We start from the raw sequence: 27503 nt of genomic DNA on the forward strand, positions 1-27503 counted from the left end.
TCTGAGACTTGTTATTGCAACGATATAAATACTTTGTCCTTTTAATGCAAGTTACAGCTGAAGGCTTATCGCAAAATCGCTCGTTTTTCAGGGAACATATATATTAAAAGAAAGCGATATAGCACATCTAGAAAAAAAAACCCAGAAACTCCTAATTATCTTGAGACCTATATAAGGTTTAGGAACGCCGATTAGATCAATCAGTTGAGCATAGTTTCGTTTAATTGGATGTTGTATGAAAAACTTCTTACAAAAGTGCTACATAACGCCTTTTGAAATACTACAGCTGGCGTTTAATTGTTAAAAAGTTTGTAATGTTCAAGTTGAAGGCTTAATGGCAATTTATCTCCTCATGGCAATCAGTTGGGCAATTTATTAATAGCAATTAATCAATGGCAATCAGTTGGGCAATTTATCTCCTCAAATAGTTCCTGGTCTCTAAACTCTAAAATAAACCGAAACTCTACAAATTGGATTTTTATTACAATTAAAACATCAAAAGAATGGTTTTATATATTGATTCCTAACATACAAAATTCAGTAAGTTTATTGTTGTCCATTAGAAGCTACGAGCTTGAGAAAATTTGCCTGATTTTAGAAAAAGGGGGAAACAACACCAAAAAGTAAAGAAATTAATGAAAATCGCACCGTCAGATTCAGTATGTTAGAGAACCCTACTGTTGGGGTTTCAAGCTCTTATCTATAAAAATGTGGGATTTTGTATTTCATTTTTTTGCCAGAAGAAAGGTGATGGATGCATGTTTGTTTTCCCCAGAGGTGACTGTATTAAACTAATGTTCCTAGAAGATCAGGAGAGGGCTCATTCGAACGAAAATTAAAATCTCTAGTGCCTTTTTTTAAGTGACCAAAAATACTGGAGGGTGACTAGCCCTCCGTCCCCCGTCCTCTTTTTCCCCAGAGACACACCAACCAAAATTCGAGATATTCATTTAGGTTAGCATTGCTGGAAGGCTCGATAACTATTCTCTGGGGATAACATGACCCCCCATTGCTCTTGGGGAAAGGGCTGTAAGCTACGCAATTGGTCCGTTGTTTAGATGTAGTGTTTGTTATTTGGAAATATACAGATATTTTTCGGGGAAAATTTCTTCGGGTAGGGGGGATTTTTGACGGAGAGAAAGTCTCGTGGACAGCAAAATTTGTGAAAAGAATATAACAGGTGAGAGGGGAGGGGGATTTCTCGGTATGATTTGAAAAACGGTCAAAAATAACAAAAAAAAAGTTTTCTCAACTGAAAGTAAGGACCAAAGTTAAAACTTAAAACGAACGGAAATCAACCCGGACTCCCTTTCCTCAACCCGCGTTCTTTACGCTAAAGTTTGAATTCTTGTCCTTATTCTTTAAAAAGGGCTACTTAAACGCAAGGGCCGTTGAATTTGAATGAGAAGTATTTTAAAGATGTTTAAGAAATAAAGCGTAAAGAGTGAGGAATTGCTGAGGGAGCAGGTCCCCTCAAATTCGGAATAATTTCAGTTCGTTTTAAATTTTAATGCTGCTTCTTACTTTCAGTTGAAAAAACTTGCTTTAATTTAATGATAGGTCTAATCATCTGGTTTGTCACCTGAAACTGTAGGTTTGTCATGGTAGTTATAATCTTTTGGATAAACAAATCAACTTTTTGCACCTTGGAAATTTCTCCAATGCATGTCTATTGCAGAAAGGTTAGAAAAGGATATTGATTTAAAAAAAAAAACTTAAATAAACGGCCTATCTTATGGCAGTCACAAACTTATTGTCAAATCGCAAAAAAATTGTTTCTCAAATCGCAAAAAAAATCGTTGTCAAAATCGTCACTCGGCTGCATTTTATTAAAGTGGCCAACGAATCTGGTATTCTACACATCGGAGAGGGTGGAGATTGGAGGTTGTTGGGGGCGTGGTTACTGAAGCCAAATCCCTCCCATACGCTATATCAATATGATGAAGGTCTAGATTTCTAGATGACTAAATTACAAGTTAAGCCAAAATGTGAAACTAATGACAGTCTGTAACTGTCCTGTCCAGGAATTTTTTTTTAATTTGAAATTAGCTGTCCGAACTTTTTTTTTCTTCTTCTTTTTTTTTTTAACGGGATATTAGGCTCTCTAGTTTTTCGTGTTAAAACCTTGAAAATTTTTGTTGCCATGTTTTGCTTTCAGTATTTATTTTTTTTGTAGATGTGATCTTTATATATTAATATCAAGCATATTTTTAACAGTTCTCTTTTATCTCCAGATGAAATCTTGAATGATAAAAAAATATTCTTAATAGCTTAAGAATCATCTGAAACTAAAAACCAAAGATAAGTTCGTCAAACAGCCTTTAAACAGGATAATTACACGGAAACGAAAGCGAGTTATAAGTATATATTAAAAAATTATGACGTTTCAGAATCCTTGGTACTCAAAAACCCACACTACGCACGTGCCTGACTCAACCAAAATAAAAAGTAGCGGAAATAAAAAATATGGCTTCAGCCGTATTGAAGCATTCTGCCTAATTTCTGTTAACGATGTTAATGTTAGTGATTGTCAGACAGAAAAGTTTCTGACAGAGAAAGTAGATGTCAGACGGAAAAAATCTTTTATTAGTTGTACAACTAACCAAACCATAAGTGATCAACTGATCAACCATCAACCATAACTTCACCTCTAAATCTAACGTTAAGTTTTTTCACTTTTTTACTTTTTATTTAGCAGATTAAAACAGTCGACAGATAAGATTTATTACTCCAGTAATAATCGTACGATACTGATAGCCAGCAAAAAAAAAAACAAAAAAAAAACAAACAATCGACATCACATAACTCCCACAAGGCTCTACGAACGGGAGTGAATGGAGAGTGCCTCCTGGTTGGGAGTGTGGGAGCTCCAAAATCTAAAAATTCATTGCAGCGCATAGTGACCAGTATATATATATATATATATATATATATATATATATATATATATATATATATATATATATATATATATATATATATATATATATATATATATATATATATATATATATATATATATATATATATATATATATATATATATATATATATATATATATATATATATTATAGTACATTTTATGAATTGGATTTTTTGTTTTCCTTTTTTAGTGTATGACACGTCGCTTGAAGATGCGATTGCCGGTGACACTTCTGGTGAATTTAAGAACTTATTGATAGCCCTAGTTCAGGGATCGAGAAAAGAGGGTTCATCTGTTGACGAAGAGGCTGCTAGAGAAGATGCTGAAACCCTCTATAATGCGGGTGAGTACTGGAGTAATGATAGCTTGTCATGTGAATTTAGTTTAAAAGCTAATCAATTTTAGTTGCAAAGAATGACAAAGACCACACTTACTATGCTTGGTAAAATGGGAAAAAAAATTTTGAAGAAGAAAAAACGAGGATAAATCCAGCCAGTGAAAAAAGGAAGGATAATTACGGAAATATTTTGGTCGAGACCTCCGGTCGACCGTCCTCGTTGCATAAAATTAAATAAAGAGTAAATAATGTAGGCTGCGGATAAAAGTCTTAAGAGCAAAACTAAAGAAACCTCAAAAACAAACAATAAATTAAAAGTGGCCCTGTCCAAGCAACTTTTGTCCTGAAGACCTTTGTTCGTATTGTTTTTTTTTCTTTATTTACTTGTGCGGACTGCGGACGGTCAAGAGGAAGTCCAAAATATTTGCATTTATTCCTTATGTCCTTCCGTTTTTCACTGGCTGAAATTACGCTCGTTTTTTCTTCCTCACAATTTTTCTCATTTTTTTATCAATTTTATTTGCTTTTTCTATTAGTTTATTGAGTAAAAGAAAATCAGCTTATTTCGAGCAACTCGAAAAACATCCATGGATTAGATACTCCCTTGTCAATACATCTGCCACAAAAAGTCCTTATTGATGCAATTTACGAATATTAGCTATTACATTCATTTTCTTTTGTGAACCAAGAGGAGGCTTTCAGTGACGATCCGGTATTGAGCATCTGATCTGCATTCACAATTCCTGAATTTCATTTTACTTGAATTAATCCCGGTTACCATCTACTACTACTACTAACAATTTGCTGCAGCAACAAGCCGCCAGAGGCCAGCACAGCTACTCACGCTTCTCCAACATCCCAGTCTATTTAAAGCCTCCCTCTTTAAAACCTCCCTTGAAGATTCAGTTTCCCATAAATCCTTCCGTACGACCTCTTCCTATCTAATTCGGGAGCGACTTTACTTTTTGTTTGACTTAGTTATCAAGATTTTCAAATGGAATTTTTGGAATATGTTTGGTCAAGTAATAATTATTTTTAATCCAGCTAGGGTAAAACGAAAAACAGGATGTTCTCGAATAGGTTTAGAAGAGGTTGTCGGATGTGCAACTTTTTAGAAGAGGTACAATTCTTTAGGAGAGGTTGCGCTACAAATTTCAGGCTCTGCAAGATTAGCCTTAGTGCTGCGATCCGTTTTTAGTAGTTGTACTAGCGCCAAATTCAAATTTAGTATTTCTCCAGAAGCATGGAGTAAACATTCTGAAATATGGTAATTCAAACTATACAATAAAATGCAGACAACTGTAACTTTTCAGTGTCAACTACTAAATTGGGTAGTCCATACAAAAATGAAATAAAAACTTTTTCGCATGCTGACCAATGGCCTTTGTAGCGCAGGTACCGATCTCCTGATTTTGTGTCTTCGACCGGGAATGCAATGTTGGGGCAAATCATCCGACACTTCACGCGTTTTTCCCCCAGGTAACCATCCGGGTTGCATCGGTAGCTAGCAACCTAGTAAGAGACGATCACGTCCAATGTTAAGAAATATAAAAACCCATAGTTCCTAAAAAAGGAGTCAGATCAAAACAAAAAGTACACCATTAGAACCGCCTTGTCCGAAACCCCTGTAGGCCTATAGGAAATTATCTGTCCCTTGGCTTGAACAGCAAGGGAAATATATTGGCTTGAAAATCAAGAAAAGTGGCAGCTACTACAACATTCTGCCTAAACGGCATATTTTTTTCTTTTTTGTTTTTTTCTTTCCCGTTTTCCACAGATAGGTTGGCACTGGAACATCGTAGAGAGTTGTTCAATGGCTAATTTTAAAGGAAATTAATTGGGTTAAAAATTTTTTGTAACTAAAATAAATTATTTCTAAGAGAGAATAAATTTTTCCACTAAAAACTGCATTTTTGATGTCTTTTCATACTGCAGTCTTTTCAAAGATTATTTGGAAAAAAACTACGTTTTCTAAAGAGTTAAAGAGGCTGAGTTACAAGGTCGAACCTTAAAACGTACAGAGATTAGAAGGCACAGTTGGGGGGCTGTCGCCCCCCAAACCCCCAGCTTTCGCAGCCTTTAAATAAAAAAAAAGAAAAGTTTTTTAAACTGAAAGTAAGGAGCGACATTAAATCTTAAAACGAACAGAAATTATTCCGTATATGAAAGGGGCTGTGCCCTCCTCAACGCCTCGCTCTTTACGCTAAAGTTTGACTTTCTCACAACTCTTTTTTTAAACAGTAAAAACTTTAGCGTAAAGAGCGAGGCGTTGAGGAGGGAACAGCCCCTTTCATATACAGAACAATTTCTGTTCGTTTTAAGATTTAATGTCGCTCCTTACTTTCAGTTTAAAACACTTTTTTTTTATTTAAAGGCTGCGAAAGCGAGGGTTTGGGGGCGGCAGCCCCCCAGCTGTGCCTCCTAATTCCTGTACGTTTTAAGGTTCGACCTTGTAACTCAGCCTCTTTAACTCTTTAGAAAACGTAGTTTTTTTCAAATAATTTCTGCACTTTTTTTTACATTTTATTACTTTTTTTTGATTTACTAACTGTTTGGTGTTCTTGTCTGTATTTAATGTGGGGGGAGTGCCCCCCCCCAAACCCCCCGCTCTTGAACATTCTTGTATTAAGGCTTTTAATTCCTGAATACTCAAATCACGTCGTACAGGGTGCCTCCTAATCCCTGTACGTTTTAAGGTTCGAACTTGTGACTCAGCCTCTTTAACAGCCCCCCAACTGTGCCTCCTAATCCCTGTACGTTTTAAGGGTCGACCTTGTAACTCAGCCTCTTTAACTCTTTAGAAAACGTAATTTTTTTCAAATAACATAAAAAAGAAACTGAGTTTCTTTTTTAAACTTTAAATTCGGTATCTAAAAAATCTCCTCTGACGGGGAATCGAACCCGGGTCTTCCGCCTGACAGTCAGGAGTATCGACCGCTGTACTAAAGAGACACAATTGTAATTGTTTTTTAGTAAGTGGAATGTATTTTTGACGCAAGCAAATCCCCACAAAACTTGATATTTGGTTTTAGGAAAACAGGGAAGGAGTGATCAGATTGAGCTGAAATTTCGAGGATAAGCTCCCAGGCCCCAGGAAATCTTATCCTCTATATTTCAGCCCGATCAGACAACGTTAAAGGAGGGCTGTGGTGGTAAAAATTAACATGGGCTCTTATAGTAAAAAGAGGTTTTTCGTAAATGTAAATTCGGGGGATAATTTTTTCGGTCTGAAAATATCAAAAGGCCCTAACAGGTCAAATTCTGCTTCGAATGAGTCCTCATTCACCCGGATCAGTTGCCAACTGTGGCCTGTAGGCGTGGATAAAAAAAAAATGAACTTTAAGTGGCTATATTTGGTTTTTGGAAAACAGGGAAGGAGTGATCGGATTGAGCTGAAATTTCGAGGATACGTTCCCGGGCCCTAGGAAAGCTTAATCTCTAAATTTCAACCCAATCGGACAACGTTAAAGGGGGGCTGTGGTCGGAGGGTCGAAACTTCCGGCCCACTTTCACCCATGAAGATAAAGTCGGAGGGGGGTGCAATTTCGCGAGTTTCTTAGTTTGAGCTTGGGCTACAAAATGCGATTACCGCTGTCTCTCTGCGACCGCTAGGACCGGAAATCGCTTAACATTGTGGTGGGTCGCCTCTTTATAGAGGCACAAGTGTGCCTCCTTGAGATTTGATTTTTGTACATAAATCATAATCGTATACCAGCGGTAAGATTTGAACCCACGCCTCTGAAGAGACTGGTGGCTAACACCTGCACCTTGGACCACTCGGCCACGCTGCCTCTCATAACTATATATGTGAATCCGGGTTGCAGCAGTAGCTAGCAACCTAGTAAGAGACGATCAGTCCAATGCTAAGAAATATAAAAACCCAGAACTCCTAAAAATAGAGTCAGATTTAGATATGGGTTGACTCTGGCCACACCATTGACCCCCATTCCGAACCATATAGCCAGCGACACCAAGATTCGAACCCCTGTTCTCAGAATTTCAGTTATAGAGCGCTAAGCACTCGGCTAATGAAAAATAGCCATGGATAAAATACCCTAATGCTAAACAATCACTTCTTTAGAGTTAATACACATTCTTCTTTTCACATTACAAATCACAACTCTGTTTAATATATCTTCAAAGCTCAAACTTTTGCAGCTAACTACGTCACTTTTCTTTTCAAACAATCTGTAAAACCTATATGATTTTCGGTAATTTCAGTATCATCTTTTTTGGGTCGAAAGATGGATTGGGAATTCGGTAGACCTCCGGAAGAATCAGTAGAAGTGGAAACACTGCTCATCACTCTTCAATGCTTAACCCCTCGTCCAGAGATGTAGAATAAACTTTTTAGAATATAAGCATTCAAGCGATATGCAATGGAACACAGACAAACTGTAACTTTTACTGCTTCAGCTATTAATTAGTAATAAGACTACCTCGTTTCAAACTAAATGTCTCCACCCAATGCCTAATTCACTTCTATGACTATCTACCTTAGTTCTGCCCTAGGAATTACGTATGGACGGATGATAGATAGCATTCAAGTGATATGTAATGGAACACAGACAAACTGTAACTTTTACTACTTCAGCTAGTTGCTAGTAATAAGACTACCTCGTTTGAAACTAAATGTCTCCACCCAAAGCCTAATCCACTTCTATGACTATCTACCTTAGTTCTGCCCTAGGAATTACGTATGGACGGATGATAGATAGCATTCAAGGTATATGCAATGGAACACAGACAAACTGTAACTTTTACTTCTTCAGCTATTAGCTAGTAATAAGACTACCTCGTTTGAAACTAAATGCCTCCACCCAATGCCTAATCCTTTTCTATGACTATCTACCTTAGTTCTGCCCTAGGAATGACGTATGGACGGATGATAGATAGCATTCAAACGATATGCAATGGAACACAGACAAACTTTAACTTTTACTGCTTCAGCTAGCAATTAGTAATAAGACTACTTCGTTTGAAACTAAATGCCTCCACCCAATGCCTAATCCTTTTCTATAACTATCTACCTTAGTTCTGCCCTAGGAATGACGTATGGACGGATGATAGATAGCATTCAAATGATATGCAATGGAACACAGACAAACTGTAACTTTTACTGCTTCAGCTAGTAATTAGTAATAAGACTACCTCGTTTGAAACTAAATGCCTCCACCCAATGCCTAATTCACTTCTATGACTATCTACCTTAGTTCTGCCCTAGGAATTACGTATGGACGGATGATAGATAGCATTCAAGCGATATGCAATGGAACACAGACAAACTGTAACTTTTACTGCTTCAGCTAGTAATTAGTAATAAGACTACCTCGTTTGAAACTAAATGTCTCCACCCAATGCCTAATCCACTTCTATGACTATTTGGCCTAAGAATGACGTATGGACGGATGATAGATAGCATTCAAGTGATATGCAATGGAACACAGACAAACTGTAACTTTTACTGCTTCAGCTAGTAGCTAGTAATAAGACTACCTCGTTTGAAGCTAAATGCCTCCACCCAATGCCTAATCCACTTCTATGACTATCTACCTTAGTTCTGCCCTAGGAATGACGTATGGATGGATGATAGATAGCATTCAAGGTATATATATAGCATTCATATATATATTCACGCCATCTATAGTATATTCAAGGCTGTTGTGTCTGAGTTTGCATCTTGGCTGGTAACTTGGAAAAAGTTTCTGAATTATTTTGAGGTCTTTTCTTGTTGTTGTTTACACTCTAAAATTAGTCTTTTTGTCAATTAGTATTTGTATGACCTTCTCCAATTGATAGAATAAGCCCTCTTCACTGGGTATTCTCACCAGCGCCATCTTTTTTCTCGGGTAGATTGGCACGCCATCTACAGTTTCAATTTTATATTGTGCCATTTTTGATTCTTTATCGGTATGAAGTGTACTGGGAACTAGCAGAAGAGGGGAAGGAACCTCCCGCAAGCGACGTATTGTACCCGCCGGTATTAAGTTACCCGTAACTTGCGGGGAACAGTTGAGGGGGTCCTTACACTTCCCTTGTTCCTAGGTTCCTTCGTTGCCGAGCTGTATTTCATTTCGTACGATGATGCCGCCCGATCGACTAGTCATGAATGTGGTTTTAAATTTTGCTGTACGGGCAAGGAGTACAGGAAATACGTCTGCTGACATTATCCAAACTGGTTGCGGATTTTTTCCTGAAGAGAAAATTAATGAAGCAAAGAAGTTTATTTGGTCCGAGGGACAGATGTCTACCCGCCAAACGGATAGGCAGAAGAAAGTGGATACGTTTGCGGACATTCTGAAAGTGTGGGATTACTGTGATAAGAATAATGTCCAGCTACCGAAGTTCGTCATATATGAGCCGGATGAAGTACCCTCTATTCCTGGCGAAGTTACAGCGACTCTTTCGCGCAAAGTAAATGACTTGTGCCTAGAGTTCCGGAACTTCGTCTCGGCCCAAAGCTACGCTGTTCCGAGTATGTCTGCAACTACTGAAGTTTCTATCAACAGTGTCTCTATCAATAATGGTCATGCTCATGTCAGTACTAAGCCATCCTATGCCGTTGTACTGAAAGACCTACCAGAGACTCTAGACAACCCAATTGCTCGTAAGGGTTTCGTGGATAGTTTATGTCCAAATTCTGACGACATTAGCGAACTTCGCAAGACTAAACAGGACTGGAAGCTCTACGTCAAGTCGAAGGCGACTGCAGAGAAGATTATGGAAAATATGAGGTCTAGGACACCCACGGTTACAGCGTCACTGAAGGAGCGCTTGTTCATCGGAGTTCTAAAACGACTCCCAAATAGTATGTCCCACACGGATGTCGAAACTATTGTCCCAAATGCCGTAAAAGCAGTGGAAATAGGAAAATACGAACATTCGAAAGTATTCAAGGTGTACTTTGAATCCAGAAAGAATCTAGACCGTTTTCTCGCGGACTCCGTCCGCGTTGGCTACGAGAAGCTGCCTGCCGAGGAATTTAATTTCCTACCGAAACGTTGCTACTCCTGTCATGGACTCGGTCATGTGGCGGCAGATTGCGCCGCATCTCCCATCTGTGGCCGCTGTGGTGGCACTGACCACGTATCTAGTAAGGACAATAAGTGCAACAACGATATGTTCTGTATCACATGTAAAAAAAGAGGTCATACATGTTACAGTGTTCGGTGCCCTTCAAATAGACCTACCCCAGCGAAGAAATGAATCGAGGACCCTTAGCCTCTTATGCGATTGCCTCGTGGAATATAAATGGAAATCTGTTAAGTCGGTCTGTGTTTTTGAAGGACTTTTTATCGAAGTGTGACATAGTGTGTATTCAAGAACATTTTGCAAACACTTTGAGCCTGAGCCTTTTGGAACTATCAACTAATCACAAAGTGTTCTCGGTTGCTGCGCGCCGCTCTCAGTCTCATGGCCGGCCATGTGGTGGTCTAGCGACTTACGTGAAGTCATGTTTTACTTCTTCTGTCTTTGATTCAGCAAGTGACTTTTTAGCGGTTAGAATCCAGAATGTGGTTGTGCTGAATGTATACTTACCCACGAACTATCGCGATGACCGTTCTGAGAGACTTTTTGCCATTAGTGTCGCTCGTTTATCTAAGTGCTTGGGAAAAATAAAATAGCAGGGCTTATGCTGCATCGTGACTGGTGACTTCAATTGTGACCTAACTGACTCACTTAATTCTTCTGGTGATTCTGTTAGTACAAGTATTATCTTCGGTCTGTTTGATGATGATTACTTGGTTGCGCCGAAGAATAAAAGTTTTACTTACGTCCATAATTCGGGTAGCACATCTAATTTAGACCATGTTTGTCACACGCGATCTGTAACTATTGTGGAAGTTGGTGTTAGTGATTCTAGTTTTACGTCAGATCATTTTCCTCTGTTTTTTAGTGCTCGGTTTGATGATGTCGGTCCTTCTTTTATCCCGTTTGCTAAAAAGCGATCTGTGTTTTATATTAGTGATTGGGATAGGGCGTCATCTGATCTCTTCCAGAATGCGTGTAATGATATTCTGGCGAAAATTCGCGTACCGTTTGATTTATTAATGCGGAGTTCAAAACAGAATATGCGGGATTCTCGAATTCGGCTGAATCTATATTGTAGTGAACTTACTCATGCCCTATCCCTTGCAGAAAAATCGGCGGTACCCATTAGGCGAGTAAAATCTGGAACCGAAGAGCCCGGTTGGTCAACTAATAGTAACTTGCGCAATGCTTGCTTTTCTGCTAAATTTTGGCTCTCGGTCTGGATTGAAGCAGATAAGCCGCGGGATGGGTGGCTGAGAAAACTGTACATCTATACGAAACGTCAGTTTGCAAAGCAGCTCTCTTTGCATCGGAATTCGATTATTTCGTCTTGTTCGGAAGAAGTTCGGTCGCGGCCTAATAAGCTGTGGTCTAGTCTTGTGAAAGAAGCGCCAGGTCAAACCCCGTCTCTTATACCACTTTCTTCATGGATTGAGCATTATAAAAAAGAATTTTCTGCTCCGGATCCCCATCTTCAAAATAGTTATAAAGCGAGACTCCAAGATTTCTTTGAGCATGCATCTAGTCCGGGACCGATTATTACAAAGAGTCTGATTATTTCTGCAATTGGGAAACTGAAGAAAAAAAGTCTAGAGGATATGATGGGATTTCTGCACAACATTTGTCGTTGTGTGGGGGTATGTTTATTGAGCATTTGGTCCTCCTTTACCAAATGATATTTAATTTGGGAATTGTGCCCGAGTCTTTTTCAATTGGATGTCTGACTCCTATCCCAAAGAAAAATAAACCTCCTTCCGATTGTTCGTCTTTTCGCCCAATAACGGTTTCAACTGTTTTTTGTAAAATATTTGAAAATCTGATTATTGAGGAGCTTCGTACTAAATGTACAGTTCAGGCCCATCAGTTCGGTTTTCAGTCTCGCCTCGGATGCGGCCATGCTCTTTCTGCTTTAGTATCCACGTTAGTTGACGCAGAAGACCGCGGTGAAAGCATCGCTTTAGCCACTCATGATGTAAGGCGCGCGTTTGATTCGCTTCTCCACGAGGAGATTATACTGGATATGGGTTTGGCCGGTGTTGATCCCTGCTCTCTAGCCCCACTGGCTGACATGTATGAAAATCTAAAAGCGGAACTTAAACTTCCTTTACTAGCGAGTGAGTGCACTAGCCTGTTGAATGATGTTGCTGTTTCTCCGCGTGGTAATCCCCTTCTCCCGGTAAAGAAGGGGGTAAGACAAGGTGCCATTTCGTCACCGACAGCATTTAATAACAGTATCGTAAAGCCGCAATCGAAGTCACTTATGACTTACATTCTGCGCGGTGTTGATTTATCTTTGATTGGTTATGCGGACGATGTACTGAACCTGAGCCGCTTTCTGCAAGGACTAGAAGATAATTTTACTCGACTACAACAAGAGTATGCTCAGATTGGACTTCAGTTTAATGCCGACAAGTCTGAGGTACTGCTGTTTAATTCGAAATCTGATGCTGGTCGAAGCATCACACTTGGTGTTTCTACTGTTGGGCTCGCCGGTGGCATTGTATATCTGGGCCTTCCTATTGGACGGTCAATACTAGAGACGCGGCGGTTACTGCTTTCTCATTTTCAGAAGCGGGTTTCATTTACGTATAGCCGTATTGTGGCAAATAAGCGGAAGTTTGACCGTCGTCTGCTGGCCTGGGTGTACAATGCTATGGTTTTGCCCCATTATTTGTACCTCAGCCCATTCTGGCGTATATTTACGGCTACAGATAGACTGAAATTGCGTTCAGTGTACTACAAGTATGCAAAGTTTTTGTTGCGTTTACCACCATGGACAAGCAATCGATATGTTTCGCATCGGTACGTCATCATGAATCCTGAAGAAGCTATCCTAGCGCAGAATACTCGATATAATTTGACACTTAAGGCCCATCCCTGGGATATGATTCTCCCGCAGTAGTTGGCATAAGCTGTTGGTTGTTGTGTTTGGTTTTTTTTTTTTTTTTTTTGTTTTTTTCATAAGAATTATTGTTTTTTGGTTTTTTCTTTTCTTTTTTTGTGGTCCATCTGTTTTTTATTGATGGGTAATAAATGCATTTATTTATTTTATTTATATGCAATGGACCACAGACAAACTGTAACTTTTACTTCTTCAGCTAGTAGCTAGTAATAAGACTACCTCGTTTGAAACTAAATGCCTCCACCCAATGCCTAATCCTTTTCTATGACTATCTGCCTTAGTTCTGCCCTAGGAATGACGTATGGACGGATGATAGATAGCATTCAAGCGATATGCAATGGAACACAGACAAACTTTAACTTTTACTGCTTCAGCTAGCAATTAGTAATAAGACTACTTCGTTTGAAACTAAATGCCTCCACCCAATGCCTAATCCTTTTCTATAACTATCTACCTTAGTTCTGCCCTAGGAATTACGTATGGACGGATGATAGATAGCATTCAAATGATATGCAATGGAACACAGACACACTGTAACTTTTACTGCTTCAGCTAGTAATTAGTAATAAGACTACCTCGTTTCAAACTAAATGCCAGACTACCTCGTTTCAAACTAAATGCCTCCACCCAATGCCTAATCCACTTCTGTGACTATCTACCTTAGTTCTGCCCTAGGAATTACGTATGGACGGATGATAGATAGCATTCAAGCGATATGCAATGGAACACAGACCAACTGTAACTTTTACTGCGTCAGCTAGTAATTAGTAATACGACTACCTCGTTTCAAACTAAATGCCTCCACCCAATGCCTAATCCACTTCTATCACTATCTACCTTAGTTCTGCCCTAGGAATGACGTATGGACGGATGATAGATAGCATTCAAGCGATATGCAATGGAACACAGACCAACTGCATATTTTACTGCTTCAGCTAGTAATTAGTAATAAGACTACCTCGTTTCAAACTAAATGCCTCCACCCAATGCCTAATCCACTTTATGACTATCTACCTTAGTTCCGCCCTAGGAATGACGCATGGACGGATGATAGATAGCATTCAAGCGATATGCAATGGAACACAGACAAACTGTAACTTTTACTGCGTCAGCTAGTAATTAGTAATACGACTACCTCGTTTCAAACTAAATGTCTCCACCAAATGCCTAATCCACTTCTATGACTATCTACCTTAGTTCTGCCCTAGGAATTACGTATGGACGGATGATAGATAGAATTCAAGCGATATGCAATGGAATACAGGCCAACTTACTGCTTCAGCTAGTAACTAGTAATAAGACTACCTCGTTTGAAACTAAATGTCTCCACCCAATGCCTAATTCACTTCTATGACTATCTACCTTAGTTCTGCCCTAGGAATTACGTATGGACGGATGATAGATAGCATTCAAGCGATATGCAATGGAACACAGACAAACTGTAACTTTTACTGCTTCAGCTAGTAATTAGTAATAAGACTACCTCGTTTGAAACTAAATGTCTCCACCCAATTCCTAATCCATTTCTATGACTATCTACCTTAGTTCTGCCTTAGGAATTACGTATGGACGGATGATAGATAACATTCAAGCGATATGCAATGGAACACAGACAAACTGTAACTTTTCCTGCTTCAGCTAGTAATTAGTAATAAGACTACCTCGTTTCAAACTAAATGCCTCCACCCAATGCCTAATCCACTTCTATGACTATTTGGCCTAAGAATGACGTATGGTAGATAGCATTCAAGTGATATGCAATGGAACACAGACAAACTGTAACTTTTACTGCTTCAGCTAGTAGCTAGTAATAAGACTACCTCGTTTGAAGCTAAATGCCTCCACCCAATGCCTAATCCACTTCTATGACTATCTACCTTAGTTCTGCCTTAAGAATGACCTATGGACATATGATAGATAGACTTATCCATCAAAAAATGAAATGATATCATTTTATACAATCCTAAAAAGGGCTTATCCCAGATTTGCCTCTCACTCACTCGGACTATCTGTCTTGGCCTTTTCCTTGATAGTTTGAATAATAAGAGTTCGGGTATTCTTCATAGACGTACCAGAAGGTAATCCCATATAATTTAACATATCCGTACTTTCGATTGAGGATGAACCGACTAGAAAAGACTCACTCGCTGCAGATTTTGGATTAAATACCATAAATTAGGTTTTAGGAGCCTCCAAGGAGAGATCTGTATCTGACAGACTAGAATGGACAACATTAACGGCAGTTAGAAGTAAATCAAAGTCTTTAGCTATCAGAACTATATCATTGGCATAAGATGGATGGCTAATATCAATGAACCGGTCGATCAGGAACGGGGGTATATTTCTAGTTGCTGTTCGGATTTCATTATTAAATAAAGCTGGACTAATAACCAAACCTTGTTTGACCCCTCTCTTTACTACAATATAATCGGTAAGATGGATGCCAGAACGCACCTAAGCATGAGAATTTTGATACCAGTACCACAAGCAAGAACAAATAAAAGGGTTGACACCATTCTGAAGGAGAGCAAGAATAGCCTGAGAATGAAGGACAGAGTCAAAGGCCTTGGAAATATCCTAGGCACACACAAACAGACTTTTCTTTGCCAAACGGTGCCCAAAAATAATATCAAATAAAACAACATGTGCATTTTGAACTCCAATGCCACTTCTGAAACCAAACTGGTTATCGCCGAAATTGCAACGCACATTAATTAGCGGGAAAAGGACTTTTTCAAGAAGTTTGCTAATTATCGAACAAACAGTAATTAGCCTACACGAACTACAATCTGAAATTTCTTTAATTTTTTTTCGAATGCATGTTACAACACCTTCACAAAGGACCTTGGGCACATATTGCTGAGCCACAGTTGCCTGGAACAATTGTGTCTAAGCAATATGTGCCCAAGGCCCTTTGAAATAAATTCTGAATTATTTTTGAATTACTGTGCCTAGAAAAAAGATATAGGAATTATTTACAAAACTTTAAGTAATTTTTTCTAACACGCGATATATCTCTTCCTGTCAGGAGGAGGAGTACTTCCGACAAACGTGGGGTGCAAAACAAGACGAGAAAATCTTTCCAAGATCTTTTCGGATAAATCTACCTTGATTTGGTACAATCGAACCATAACTAGACCGGAAACTTTCCACTATTTGATAACATATTGCCTCTCTTGTCTGACCTAACGTACCAGCGAACCGTGTTCCCAGATACAAAAATGTGTCAACGCAAGAAATAGCAGAAGTACCGATAGAAAGAGAACCTGGATAACTACAGTTAAACGCTAAAAATTCACACTTCGAACTATTAATTCGCTGACCCATGCTAAAAATGTAAATTTGTTCTGCGCAATTTGTGTATAAGCCTCGTAGAGTGTTGAATCTTTTAGATCATTATTACAACAATTAAGAGTAAAAGCGATTTCTAATGTCAAAGAGGATCAATCTTTTGGTGTCTCTCACTATTATTAGAGGGGATAGTCTTCCTCAGATCAAATAGAAACCGTAGTCTGAAACTTTCGTCGTTGCTTAATTTGACTTTTTTTTTACCTTTTTTAACCTAGTTTTTACTTTGACCGTTGAGGTTTAAAAATCTGGAAGTCAAATTTGAAACTACTTCAAACGGAAAATTTTTAAGTGTTTCGTCCAACCTATTCGAGAAGCTATGTAACGATCCTCAAGGTTTTAAGCTGAATATAACTAGAGCAAGCTGAAGGTGAAGAAAAGCAAAATAGAATAACACAGGAAGCTTGGGAACAGGGACTAATTTCCATTGTCCACAACGGTATCAATTCATAAATCTTAAGAGGGGGGAGGTCAAAACGTTTTTTTGGAATCTAGGAGGAAGGGGGACAATTTCGTCATTTTCCGATTTCTTCAAGGGGAATAGCGAACAGGTATTTTTCAATGAAAATACCAAATGGGAAAATTTACACTCCGTCCCCATCGACGCCCCTTAGCAAGGAAGTCTCGGATTCGTTTATTACAGAAACTCGGATATCCGCGGACTACCTGAAACAGACAGTCACAAAGTACTATTAACCCGACTTCAATATGCTGCAGCTAAAAATCAGTTTGATGAAAAATCCGATGAAAAAACTTTAAAAGACTTAAACTTTTTCGCATTCTGATCAATGGTTAGCGTTGCGCAGCTACCGATCTTCATGATTCACTGCTTTCGGCCGGGAGTGCAATGCGTAGTTGGGGGCAAATCATCCGACGCTTCCTGTAATTTCCCCCCAGATTTCTCCAGGTAACCATTTAGAACTGCGTCAACTCTGGCTGAGCTTACAGAGTCACACCATTGACCCCCGTTTCAAACCAAATAATCAGTGACACCAGGACTCGAACGCCTTTTCTTAGGATTTCAAGTCCAGTGCGCTAACCACTCGGCTTGAACGGATGATGAAAAAGGCCAATGATAATTTTGGCCACATACTGCGGAGCATTTTTCATGCGTTGTTTTTTTTCGGAGTGTGTTTATTATTGGAGGGGGATGTCAACTATGGAGATTATCTTTTTTTTTATCAGATAACTTAAAAACGCTTGTTTCTATGTAATTTTTCACAAATTGAAGAGAGGAGGGTTGAAACCCCACGAACCCTAAATGAGAGTTTTTTTTTACAGTTTTTTAACCGATAACCAGCTGTGTTGTTCACCTTCGCTACTAATTATGTTGTACTTTTTCCTCGCTTTTTTTCCGTTGGACTGGAAAAAATTGTTAAATTCTGTATTTTTACTTTGTTTTCACTTATTTTTTTTTCAGGAGAAGGAGCTTGGGGAACTGATGAGTCTGAGTTTATTAAGATTATGTGTCGAAGCAGTTATGCCCATCTCCATGAAGTTCAGAAGGTTTATAAATCCCTCACTGGTAATTCTTTGAAGAAAGCGATTGAAAAAGAGTTTTCAGGCTCTATGGAAAAAGCCCTCGTTGCCATCTGTAAGTAAATCAAGTCTGTTGCCTTGTTCTGCTTTAAAAATGTAGTTGGATTCTGACAAGTTTACATTCTGACAGGAAATTTCGACATTCTGACATTCTGTAGTTGCATTCTGACAGGTGTCGAAATTCACTGTGACAGCTGAATATCGCCCCACATTGGTGAAAGATGTTTCTTCTTGTTACTGAATGTCGTGTTTGCACTCAAAGCTACCAGTGTTTCAAAGCTGCCAGTAGCAGAATTTGACAGAATTCCAAAAGCTGCCGATACTTTAGCAGCGCAACTTGTTTCGACAGCTTTTCTTTGAGCAAAAAGCATTTTTGTGTATAGAAATGATATTATCAGACAAAATCTGCCAACAAATTTGAAAACTGCCAAGCAGCATTGCTACTCTGCTATCCCACTTTTTTCATAACGGTTTGCACCTGTTTAAAGTCAGGGTAGAATAATTGGTGGATCAACGACCTCTGATTAATAATCACCAAGTCAAAAGAAAGTCAAAAGAAGTACAGCATGTCTATATGTACATGGCCATCTTGAAATACCGAACTGATGCCATATATATAGGATTGACACATGAGGCATTGAATGAGTGACGAGCTGTCTTCCAATTGATTTCTGCTAATAAAAAGGCACTTGAATGTTTTAATTTGCGATTTAAAGGCCTTCTCCAAGTTCCTTTGACCATCCGTTCGTTTGAAAAGGCCAGATTAAAGCATGTGGCACACGCTTCTCCTTACTATTTGGTTGCCTGGAAATTTCGTGGAATTTCGAAAAAAATCTAGAATTTCCTGTTTTGTATATAGGATCTTGAAACTATTGCTCTTCAATTCCGAGACATGTCAGAAAGGTTTCAATTTTCGTCCAGATTATAACTAATTTTGGGAAGGTCTTCCTGTTTTTTTAAATCAGGCTAATTTTAATATGCTGATTAGGTGACATAAGTTAAATTTAAGATTCGTGTATTTTGATATTTGGAATCTGAATAAGAATTTTGATTCTTGTGATGTATATGTTACTGTGAATGTCCAAAATTAATGAATGTCGACATTCAGCGGTGAATGTCCGAAATACCTTTCTTCCTTTGGATTTAATCAGCGTTGCCACTTAACTTTTTCAGCTTCATGCAAGATTTGATGGTGACAGGTTAGGTTATATTATGTTAGACTAGGTTTTTATCCCATTTCTGAAATTTATAACCTAATTTAACCTAACCCATCATAACCTAACTTTAACTTTTACCATCAAAGCTTGCATAAGACTTAAAAAGCTGATTCGTGAAGGTAATTGAATCCAAGCACAGAAAAAGGAATTTCGGACATTTTACCGGTGAATGTCGACATTAACCAGATTTTTGACATTCACAGTAAAACATATTATTACCGGATTTCTGTTTTTTAAGAGTTTAAAATTTTGTTGACAAAGGTCACTCTTTACTTGTCATCATTACCGTGACGGTTTGACAAACCATATTAACTTGAAACGCAAGTGACCTTTGAACAAGTTTTTATCTTGGATGACATGTAAGCCATCCATCAACTTCATTATTGGTGGCGTCAATTGGGGGACGGGACAGGAGGGCACGTGCCCCTTAGATTCTTTGGCCCCATAGATTTGAAAAAATACCTTTTTTGGGAAGCATTTTCATCGCAAAATTTCTTTTCTTGGTATTTTCATTGAAAAAAAGACAAATTTGTCCCCCCCTTAAATTCTGAAAAATGAATGTTGCTCCCCCCTCCCCCCCTCCTGAATTATCGGGAATTGACGCCACTATTTATTCTTAACCAGAGAATCATAAATTAGTAATATGTGTTTGTAATTGGCCTCAACTGGTGCTTTCCTGAGAATTCTCACCTACACTAAACAAAATTTTCTACCTTATTAATACCTACGGTTTTTTGGAATGCACTTTGTGATTGTAGTGAAGTTAGGGAGCGAATAAATTTTATTCCTTAATAGATAAGTCATATTTCTCTTAGGGATGATTTCGAGTTACTTCTCAGACTCAGAGTTTCAATTTGCCGCTTAATCGTAACTAAATGATTTATTTCAGAACAGCGTTCGTAGTCTTCGACAAAAAAAAAAAAATCCGTAACGAATTGGTGCTATCTTTTACAAACCTAGTCCTAGAGGTTAAAGGCACTGGTAAAACAACACGCCTGAATCTTTAAGCCGGTTAGTTCTGCAAGGTACTAGCATTAATTTGCTTTTCTTCCTGGCGTTAACAACTGAAACTGGCAGCACGGAGTCTGTGTGTACACCTGCTACTGTTTTCTGGCACCATTATGGCAGTGCTATCTAATATGCATTAATTTACTTTTGTCCCTGGCGTTAGTAACTGAATTTGGCAGGCCGGGGTCTGCGTGTACATCTGCTACTGTTTTCTGGCATCATTATGGCTGTGCTATCTCATTGGCATTAATTTGCTTTTCTTCCTGTCGTTAACAACTGAATTTTGCAGCACGGGGTCTGCGTGAACACCTGCTACTGTTTTCCGGCACCATTACAGCATTGCTATCAAATGGCGTTAATTTGCTTTTCTTCTTAGCGGTAACAACTGAATTTTGGCATCACGGGGTCTTCGTGTACACCTGCTACTGTTTTCCGGCACCATTGCGGCAGTGCTATCTAACATGCATTAATTTGCTTTTCTTCCTGGCGTTAACTACTGAATTTGGCAGCACGGGGTCTTCGTGTTCACCTGCTACTGTTTTCCGGCACCATTGCGGTAGTGCTATCTAACATGCATTAATTTGTTTTTCTTCCTGGCGTTAACAACTGAATTTGGCAGCACGGGGTCTTCGTGTACACCTGCTACTGTTTTCCGGCACCATTGCGGCAGTTCTATCTAACATGCGTTAATTTGCTTTTCTTCCTGACGTTAACAACTGAATTTTGTAGCACGGGGTCTTCGTGTACACCTGCTACTGTTTTCCGGCACCATTGCGGCAGTGCTAACTAACATGCATTAATTTGCTGTTCTTCCTGGCGTTAACAACTGAATTTGGCAACACGGGGTCTTCGTGTTCACCTGCTACTGTTTTCCGGCACCATTACGACAGTGCTATGTAATAGGCATTAATTTACTTTTCTTCCTGGCGTTGACAACTGAATTTGGCAGGTCGGGGTCTGCGTGTACACCTGCTACTGTTTTCTGGCATCATTTCAGTATTGCTATCTAATAGCTTTTTTAGGAATCGAATCTAAATCGCCATAGAGTGTAGAGAATACGCAGAAATTAGAGGGGGTCTCAAGTGTCGAAAAGAACAAAGTTCGTAAAATGTTAAAAACCCTTCGAAAATTTGTTTATATGCATTTTTACGAGTCGATAAAAATTTTGGGGCAGGGTTCAAACCCAGTACCCCTCCTCCCTGGATACGGTCTTGATCAACACACTAAACAAAGCCAAAGGATAATAATCTTTGATTACTTACATTATCAGGGTAACAAACTGGGAACAATAGCACTAATAAGCTAAACTAAGAATGGGAGGCAAGCAGCCATTCAGCGCTAATGCTACACCATCTCCTATTTTCTGACACAATAGACAGCTTCAACTAAAATGTTGATTACCCAAAGCCGACTTTGTTGACATACATAATATTCGCTAAGAATGTTTGTAAGTCCGCACCCATGGTACTACCTCCCCCCCTTTCCATTAGTATCTTACGATGCTACATAAAATAGATTTTGTATTTAATTAGAATAGTCTATTTTTATTTCTGTCACTTCTGAAAAAGTGAAAAACTTATTTGTTTTAACGCATATAACCTTTTTTTTTTACACGAAAGCAAGTACAAAAGAGGCAAAATTAACCCCTTTTCCCTAACGGATATTTTGTTTCAGTCCCTCCCCTTCCCTAACTTCAATTTCTGAACACATCCCTGCATTGCAGTATAATCACCAGTGGTTGTTCTTTTTGCAGTGAGCTGTGCAAAAAATGAACAGAAATATTATGCGAAGCGACTTCAAAGTACAATGGCAGGATTCGGCACTAGCGAGAAACCCATGACAAGAATAATTGTTAGCCGGTCTGAAATTGATCTCGCCGACATTAAGCAGGAATTCCAGAAGAAGTATGAAACAAGCTTAGAGGATGCCCTTGCGGTAAGCTAATTTAGGAAATTTATTCAAATATTTTAATTGCACTTCTTACAGAACGTTTTTTCTTAGTGAAATACGTTTCAATTTTGGGAAGAATAAATCCAATTATCAAAATAAATGTTGGAGAGACAATCTCAGGTAACACCTAGACAATTTAGGGTGGAATTTTTGTCCATTAATTCGTTTAGATTTTCTGGAAAAAGAAGAAGAAAAAACAGCTTAAATCAATGTAAAAAATACAACTGAAAAAGGATCATCTAGTTTTTTTAGGTAAAAAAAGTAAAAAAGTAAATTCGTGTTTTACATCTGTATCTTTACTAACCGCTTAACGAAAACTTACATTGCGTAATATTCGATATGTTGGTGCTACTGAAAAATACCGATGCTCTGATCTGACTTTATAATATCAATATTTAAGTTTCAGACTACTGGGTATTTGATCCTGGGCAGACTCTAATTTAACGTACTGAATGAATTGGATGGATTTTTCGAACGAATTTAGTTAATGCATTAACCTGATTTAATTTCTACAAAGAAAAAAACGAAATAGTGCTAACGAATTCGAATTGTTGGTATTGGGGACGGTTAGACGGTCGTCAGGCTCTCACCTTTTTGAGAAAAATATTAAAAACATACGGGCTCCTCTTTTGGAGGAGGATTCCTCATTTTGAGAATAATATGAAGAACATACCATGTTCTTCATAACACGAAAAACCCAAAAATTTGAAGAACAAAGATTATAAGAAAAAAGAAGAAAATAAAATATATGTGTTCAACTCCAACGATAACTTCTTGCACTTTACTGAAGAATTCTTCCTACTGAAGAATTGAAAAAAAAAAAAAAATAAAGCTAAAACTATATTGTCAGGGTAAGGAGGTTCTTTGTTTTAACTTCCGAGTAATGACGTTTCGCATTGAAACCATGTTGCACCTTTCTAAGGTTGGGCACTTGATGAAATCTCTCAGTGAAATGGGAATCTCTTTTATTCAGACAGAAGGCTAGAGTAATGAAATAATAATGTAGTCAGTTTTAAAGCCTGGCCTACCACCCGAGTGAAGCCTTACTGACCATTTATCTTGGGATTGGTTTGGCAAGTCTAAACGAAGTCTCATTTTAGATTTGATAGCCATGTTAGGCTAACTTAGCCAATTAGAGTATAGGTGTGTCCTGATCCTTGAAGTAGTAGAATCACGGTTGCCACTCATAGTATTAATGTGCTTTAATAGATTTGCTTTATCAAAAAGTTTTGTTTTTATACATCACGCATTATCTCACTCACATTGAAAATGTTTTTGTTATATTTTGGATGCCTAAAATCCCTTCTGCGTAACTTTTGTTCCTAAACAGTAGATCTTTCCACAAATTTTCGGATGTTTTTGAGATTTACGTTCATCTTTAAGAAGAATGATAATTCGTTGTGCTAGAAAACTTTAAGGAATATTAGGCTACCAGCATGCATTGTAATTCAGTGACGCACTGTTCTGAACACAAGTGTTTCAAGTTTCTTAATAATTCTATTGATTTTTTTATGTGAATTGTTGAAAAATAAAAATAAAGGTATCAATCAATCAATATTCTTGAAAAAGCATTAAATCTGATTAAAAACCAACATTCTTAGGAATTCATAAAGTATTTTCTAGCTGAATTTCACAATAGTTTAATATTATTCTAGAAATTGACAACGAAATTTAGACTTTGTGGAATAGTCTATAGTCGTGAAACCCTAAACACATCTGGTTTCGAGCAGCTACAGTTTCAAGTTAGTACATAACATGTAAAATTAGGTCAAATACGAAGCATCAATGCTAAAATTACATTAAATACTTATATCAATACTAATATCAATTATATCAAGTAATTTCGAAAGGGAATAAACAAAAGAGCGATTTGGCGCATGTCTTCTTTTGAAACAGTACGTGCCATGTGGACTATGCCCAATGAATCTGAGATGTTCTGGAAGGGACTCAAAGCAGTTCATTTAGCACAGAATAATCCATTATGCTCTGCTATAAGCAAGATATATGTGGCTAATTTAAGTGCAAGATTCGAGGTGGTTTGTTCAGTCTGGAAGGATTTTACAACGACGTCATATAATTAATTTGGACAACCGCAGTCATTCTGATGTATCCAGCGGCTGACCAGCACACTGGGGGGGGGGGTAATTTATAAAGAACCATCCGCCAATTCTGGGAAAATATGAGTAAAGACTCTCAGAATCATTCAAATGTTTAAGTACTTACGTCTTGAAAATATACCTGAGACCCTCACTCCCCCCCCCCCAAAAAAAAAATTATGTCAAACTAAATCAAACTAAAATTTTAGTTGTGTGCACCTATGTTCATTGACGGTTGTAATTTATAAAATAGTCACGTTCTTATATGCCTTTTCTGTTTAAATTTTCGTTGGCAACTTTTAATTTTGAAAGGGATTGAAAAGTCTATAAGGAGTTTTTAGAATATAGAAAATATATTCGCCAATATAATTAGTTTCAAGCCCTACCACGCTTTGAAATATTCTTTTTAGACGATACGTATTATTATTATCAGTTGCGGGTTCTAGCATTGTTGGAAAAGTTACGCAATTAGAATTGTAGAAAATATTTTTATTGTATAGACTATCATAAAGATATGTTTCATCTTTTAACTTTCGATTTTGACTCATCTAGGATGGATGTCGCTCTTTCTGTGGTGATTACTGCCATCTCTACTAAGTTTGTTTTCTAAATTTGTTGATGTGTTTTCTTCTTTTTACTTTTCTTTTCTTTTCAGAGCGAAATTTCTGGCGATTTCAAGAGACTTCTTCTTGCCTTGCTGTGAAAAGATTTATTTTAAAATTGTCTATCGAATTTTCATCTATTTTTCTTCCAGAACAATTTGCTGGATGGTGTTTTGAATAAATTTGAATGTTTTATATCATAGTGTAAATTTTTAGGATAAATTTTTGACGGTGGGCTTTTTCCGACAAGTCTGATTTTGGAGCCCCTACTACCCACTCTTCTCTGTGCAGGAAAGCTTAGGACTGTAGCACTTCTCTAACTCTCAAAATCTTTATTTAGGGACCGTTGACACTTAGTTTAAACATATTACTTTAAACCAGTGGCTCCCAACTGATTCTGGGCCATGTCCCACTTAGGCATTTCTAAAATTCTGATGGTCCCTTCGTGATGTTTAAATTTTGTTACTCAAAATTTTACGCGTGTTCACCTGAAGGAACTTGGAATCTTTTTTCGAGTCGTCCTTTAGTTATATTTTATACCAGGGAGAGTTTTTGTCCGCATGCAACACCTTTTATATAATTTATGGCGTCATTACAATGCTATCGTGTATCTTTATTGCTCTTTAAATGCGTATGAATATGACGTCATTCACACGAAAAATGTTTTTTTTTTTTTTTAATTACGGCTCTGGAGAGTGTAGTCAGCCGAAGGATGCACGTCCTGCATGTGACCCACCAAATTATTCCCATGCCCCAACGATGGGGTCTGTGCCTCACACTTTGAATCATGGCTTTAAAACGAAAGAATGTTTACCGTTAAATTAAATCCCACTCCAAATTCATCAGAAGGAAGGAGGTAAATCGGTGGAGAGGGCTGGAATACATAAAAAAAGGAAACGGCTGAAAGTTTGCAAATTCTTTGCGAGGATAATCACAGCCAGCCAGTGAGAAAATTTCGGGATATGCTCTTTGTAAGCTTTTCGTAAATAATTCCACAGACAACACTGGCTAATCATAACAAAACGAAAATCATAGCAAAAAAAAAATGTTTCAATGAATTCTGTCTTTCTATTTGTTTTTTCTGATGATCGTTTTTTTTTCATTTGTATGTTTATTTTAAATATTAATAACTGTTTGTTTCTTTTTTTTGAAGAAATTATGATTTTGTTTCCTGTGTTTTAATTTTATGCAATTTTAAGTTAAAAGGTGGTTAGAGGATACACCCAGCCATAGGAATTTATTCCTTTATGTGGTTGTTTCGTTTTCTGTAAAATGTAGTTGCGTTTATTGTTTTTTTGGTAAAATAAAATTGAAGGTGATAAAAAAAAATAACTGCAAAAAATTAAATAAAACGAGGATAATCACAGCCAGTAAAAACAATAATTTCTGAAACCAAACTGACTAATCATCACAAAATTTGTATCTGGCTACGATTGTCCTTGGTTTTCTCTTCATTACGATTTTTTGCCTTATAATGACTAGCCAGTGTGATCTTTGAAATTATTTTCTTTTGCAAAGATAAGAGTAATTTTTGTATTATACCCTCAAAACACCCCCTTCTGCAACAATTTTTAACTATAGTTAATGTCCTATCTAGCAACAAATGATGTATGGTTGCAACCTACATATAAATGTACATTGAGACGTAAACAACCATTTATATGGCTGCTTTGCTACGTTATGGTTCTTAAGTTACGGAAACCTCTTTACACTCTATAACAACCAGTTATATGGCCGATTTGTTACGTTATGGTTCTTAAGTTACGGAAACCTCTTTACACTCTATAACAACCAGTTATATGGCCGATTTGTTACGTTATGGTTCTTAAGTTACGGAAACCTCTACTCTATTACGAATTCCTTCGTACCAAATCATAGTCCACGCAACAGCGCTAACTTAGTAAGGAGCGAAGTATCTCCCTTTTACTATTTTTTTTTTTTTCAAGCCTTGTCATACATATACAATGGTCGGAGAAATCACGGAGAGGGTTCATTTGATCGCAAAGTAAAATCTACAGTGTCCTTTGTAATGACCGGAACGAGTCATAGAACAACCTGTCCCCCTTGTCACGCTCATGTGTCTTACTTGGCATCAACATTTCATAAGTCATTTTAATCAAAACGGTTGAAAGGTCCAAAAGATGTTCATCTAGCTGTAAAATAATAACTGCAACCTCAGGGGTAAGCACCCATATTATGAAAACTTCCCACATGTTGCATAGAGACATTTTAATAGAGAGGTGGACGTATTGCAAGTCATACACGGGTTTTAAATCTGTATGATCGGTGGATCCAAAGTAAGGCTCCTAGCTCCATTTGCCCTCCGACTCCCTCCAACCCGAATTTTCAATTTTTTACGAAAGAATATTAAAGGGTTGCTGAGCTTCTTATAAAACTCTGGGGAAAATTGCGCCACATAAACCTCCTAAATCAAAACATATTAACTACAGATTATCAGAAATGGTGGACATGTCGCACCCTGATAGAAATAAGATTTATGCAACAATTTCAACCTGTGTGTTTGGAGGCATCTGAGCAGGACCCTTGG

The 27503-nt window shown here is 37.9% G+C and overlaps 1 protein-coding gene across 2 annotated transcripts in view; it reads left to right on the forward strand.

Annotated features, from left to right (window-relative positions):
• Positions 1 to 25150, forward strand: part of AnxB9 (Annexin B9) — a 63587-nt gene extending 38437 nt beyond the window's left edge. For both annotated transcript variants that reach the window (XM_089097444.1, XM_089097445.1), the window contains exons 4-7: positions 3115 to 3267; positions 17964 to 18137; positions 22061 to 22242; positions 25009 to 25150. In XM_089097444.1, coding sequence (XP_088953570.1) covers positions 3115 to 3267; positions 17964 to 18137; positions 22061 to 22242; positions 25009 to 25056 — 557 coding nt within the window. In that variant the 3' untranslated portion in view covers positions 25057 to 25150. The remainder of the gene's footprint in view (positions 1 to 3114; positions 3268 to 17963; positions 18138 to 22060; positions 22243 to 25008) is intronic.
• The last annotated feature ends 2353 nt before the right edge of the window (positions 25151 to 27503 follow it).

This window comes from Artemia sp. Qi Xiang Cuo, chromosome 11, assembly GCF_049724085.1.
Source record: "Artemia sp. Qi Xiang Cuo chromosome 11, ASM4972408v1, whole genome shotgun sequence".
Lineage (NCBI taxonomy): Eukaryota > Metazoa > Arthropoda > Branchiopoda > Anostraca > Artemiidae > Artemia > Artemia sp. Qi Xiang Cuo.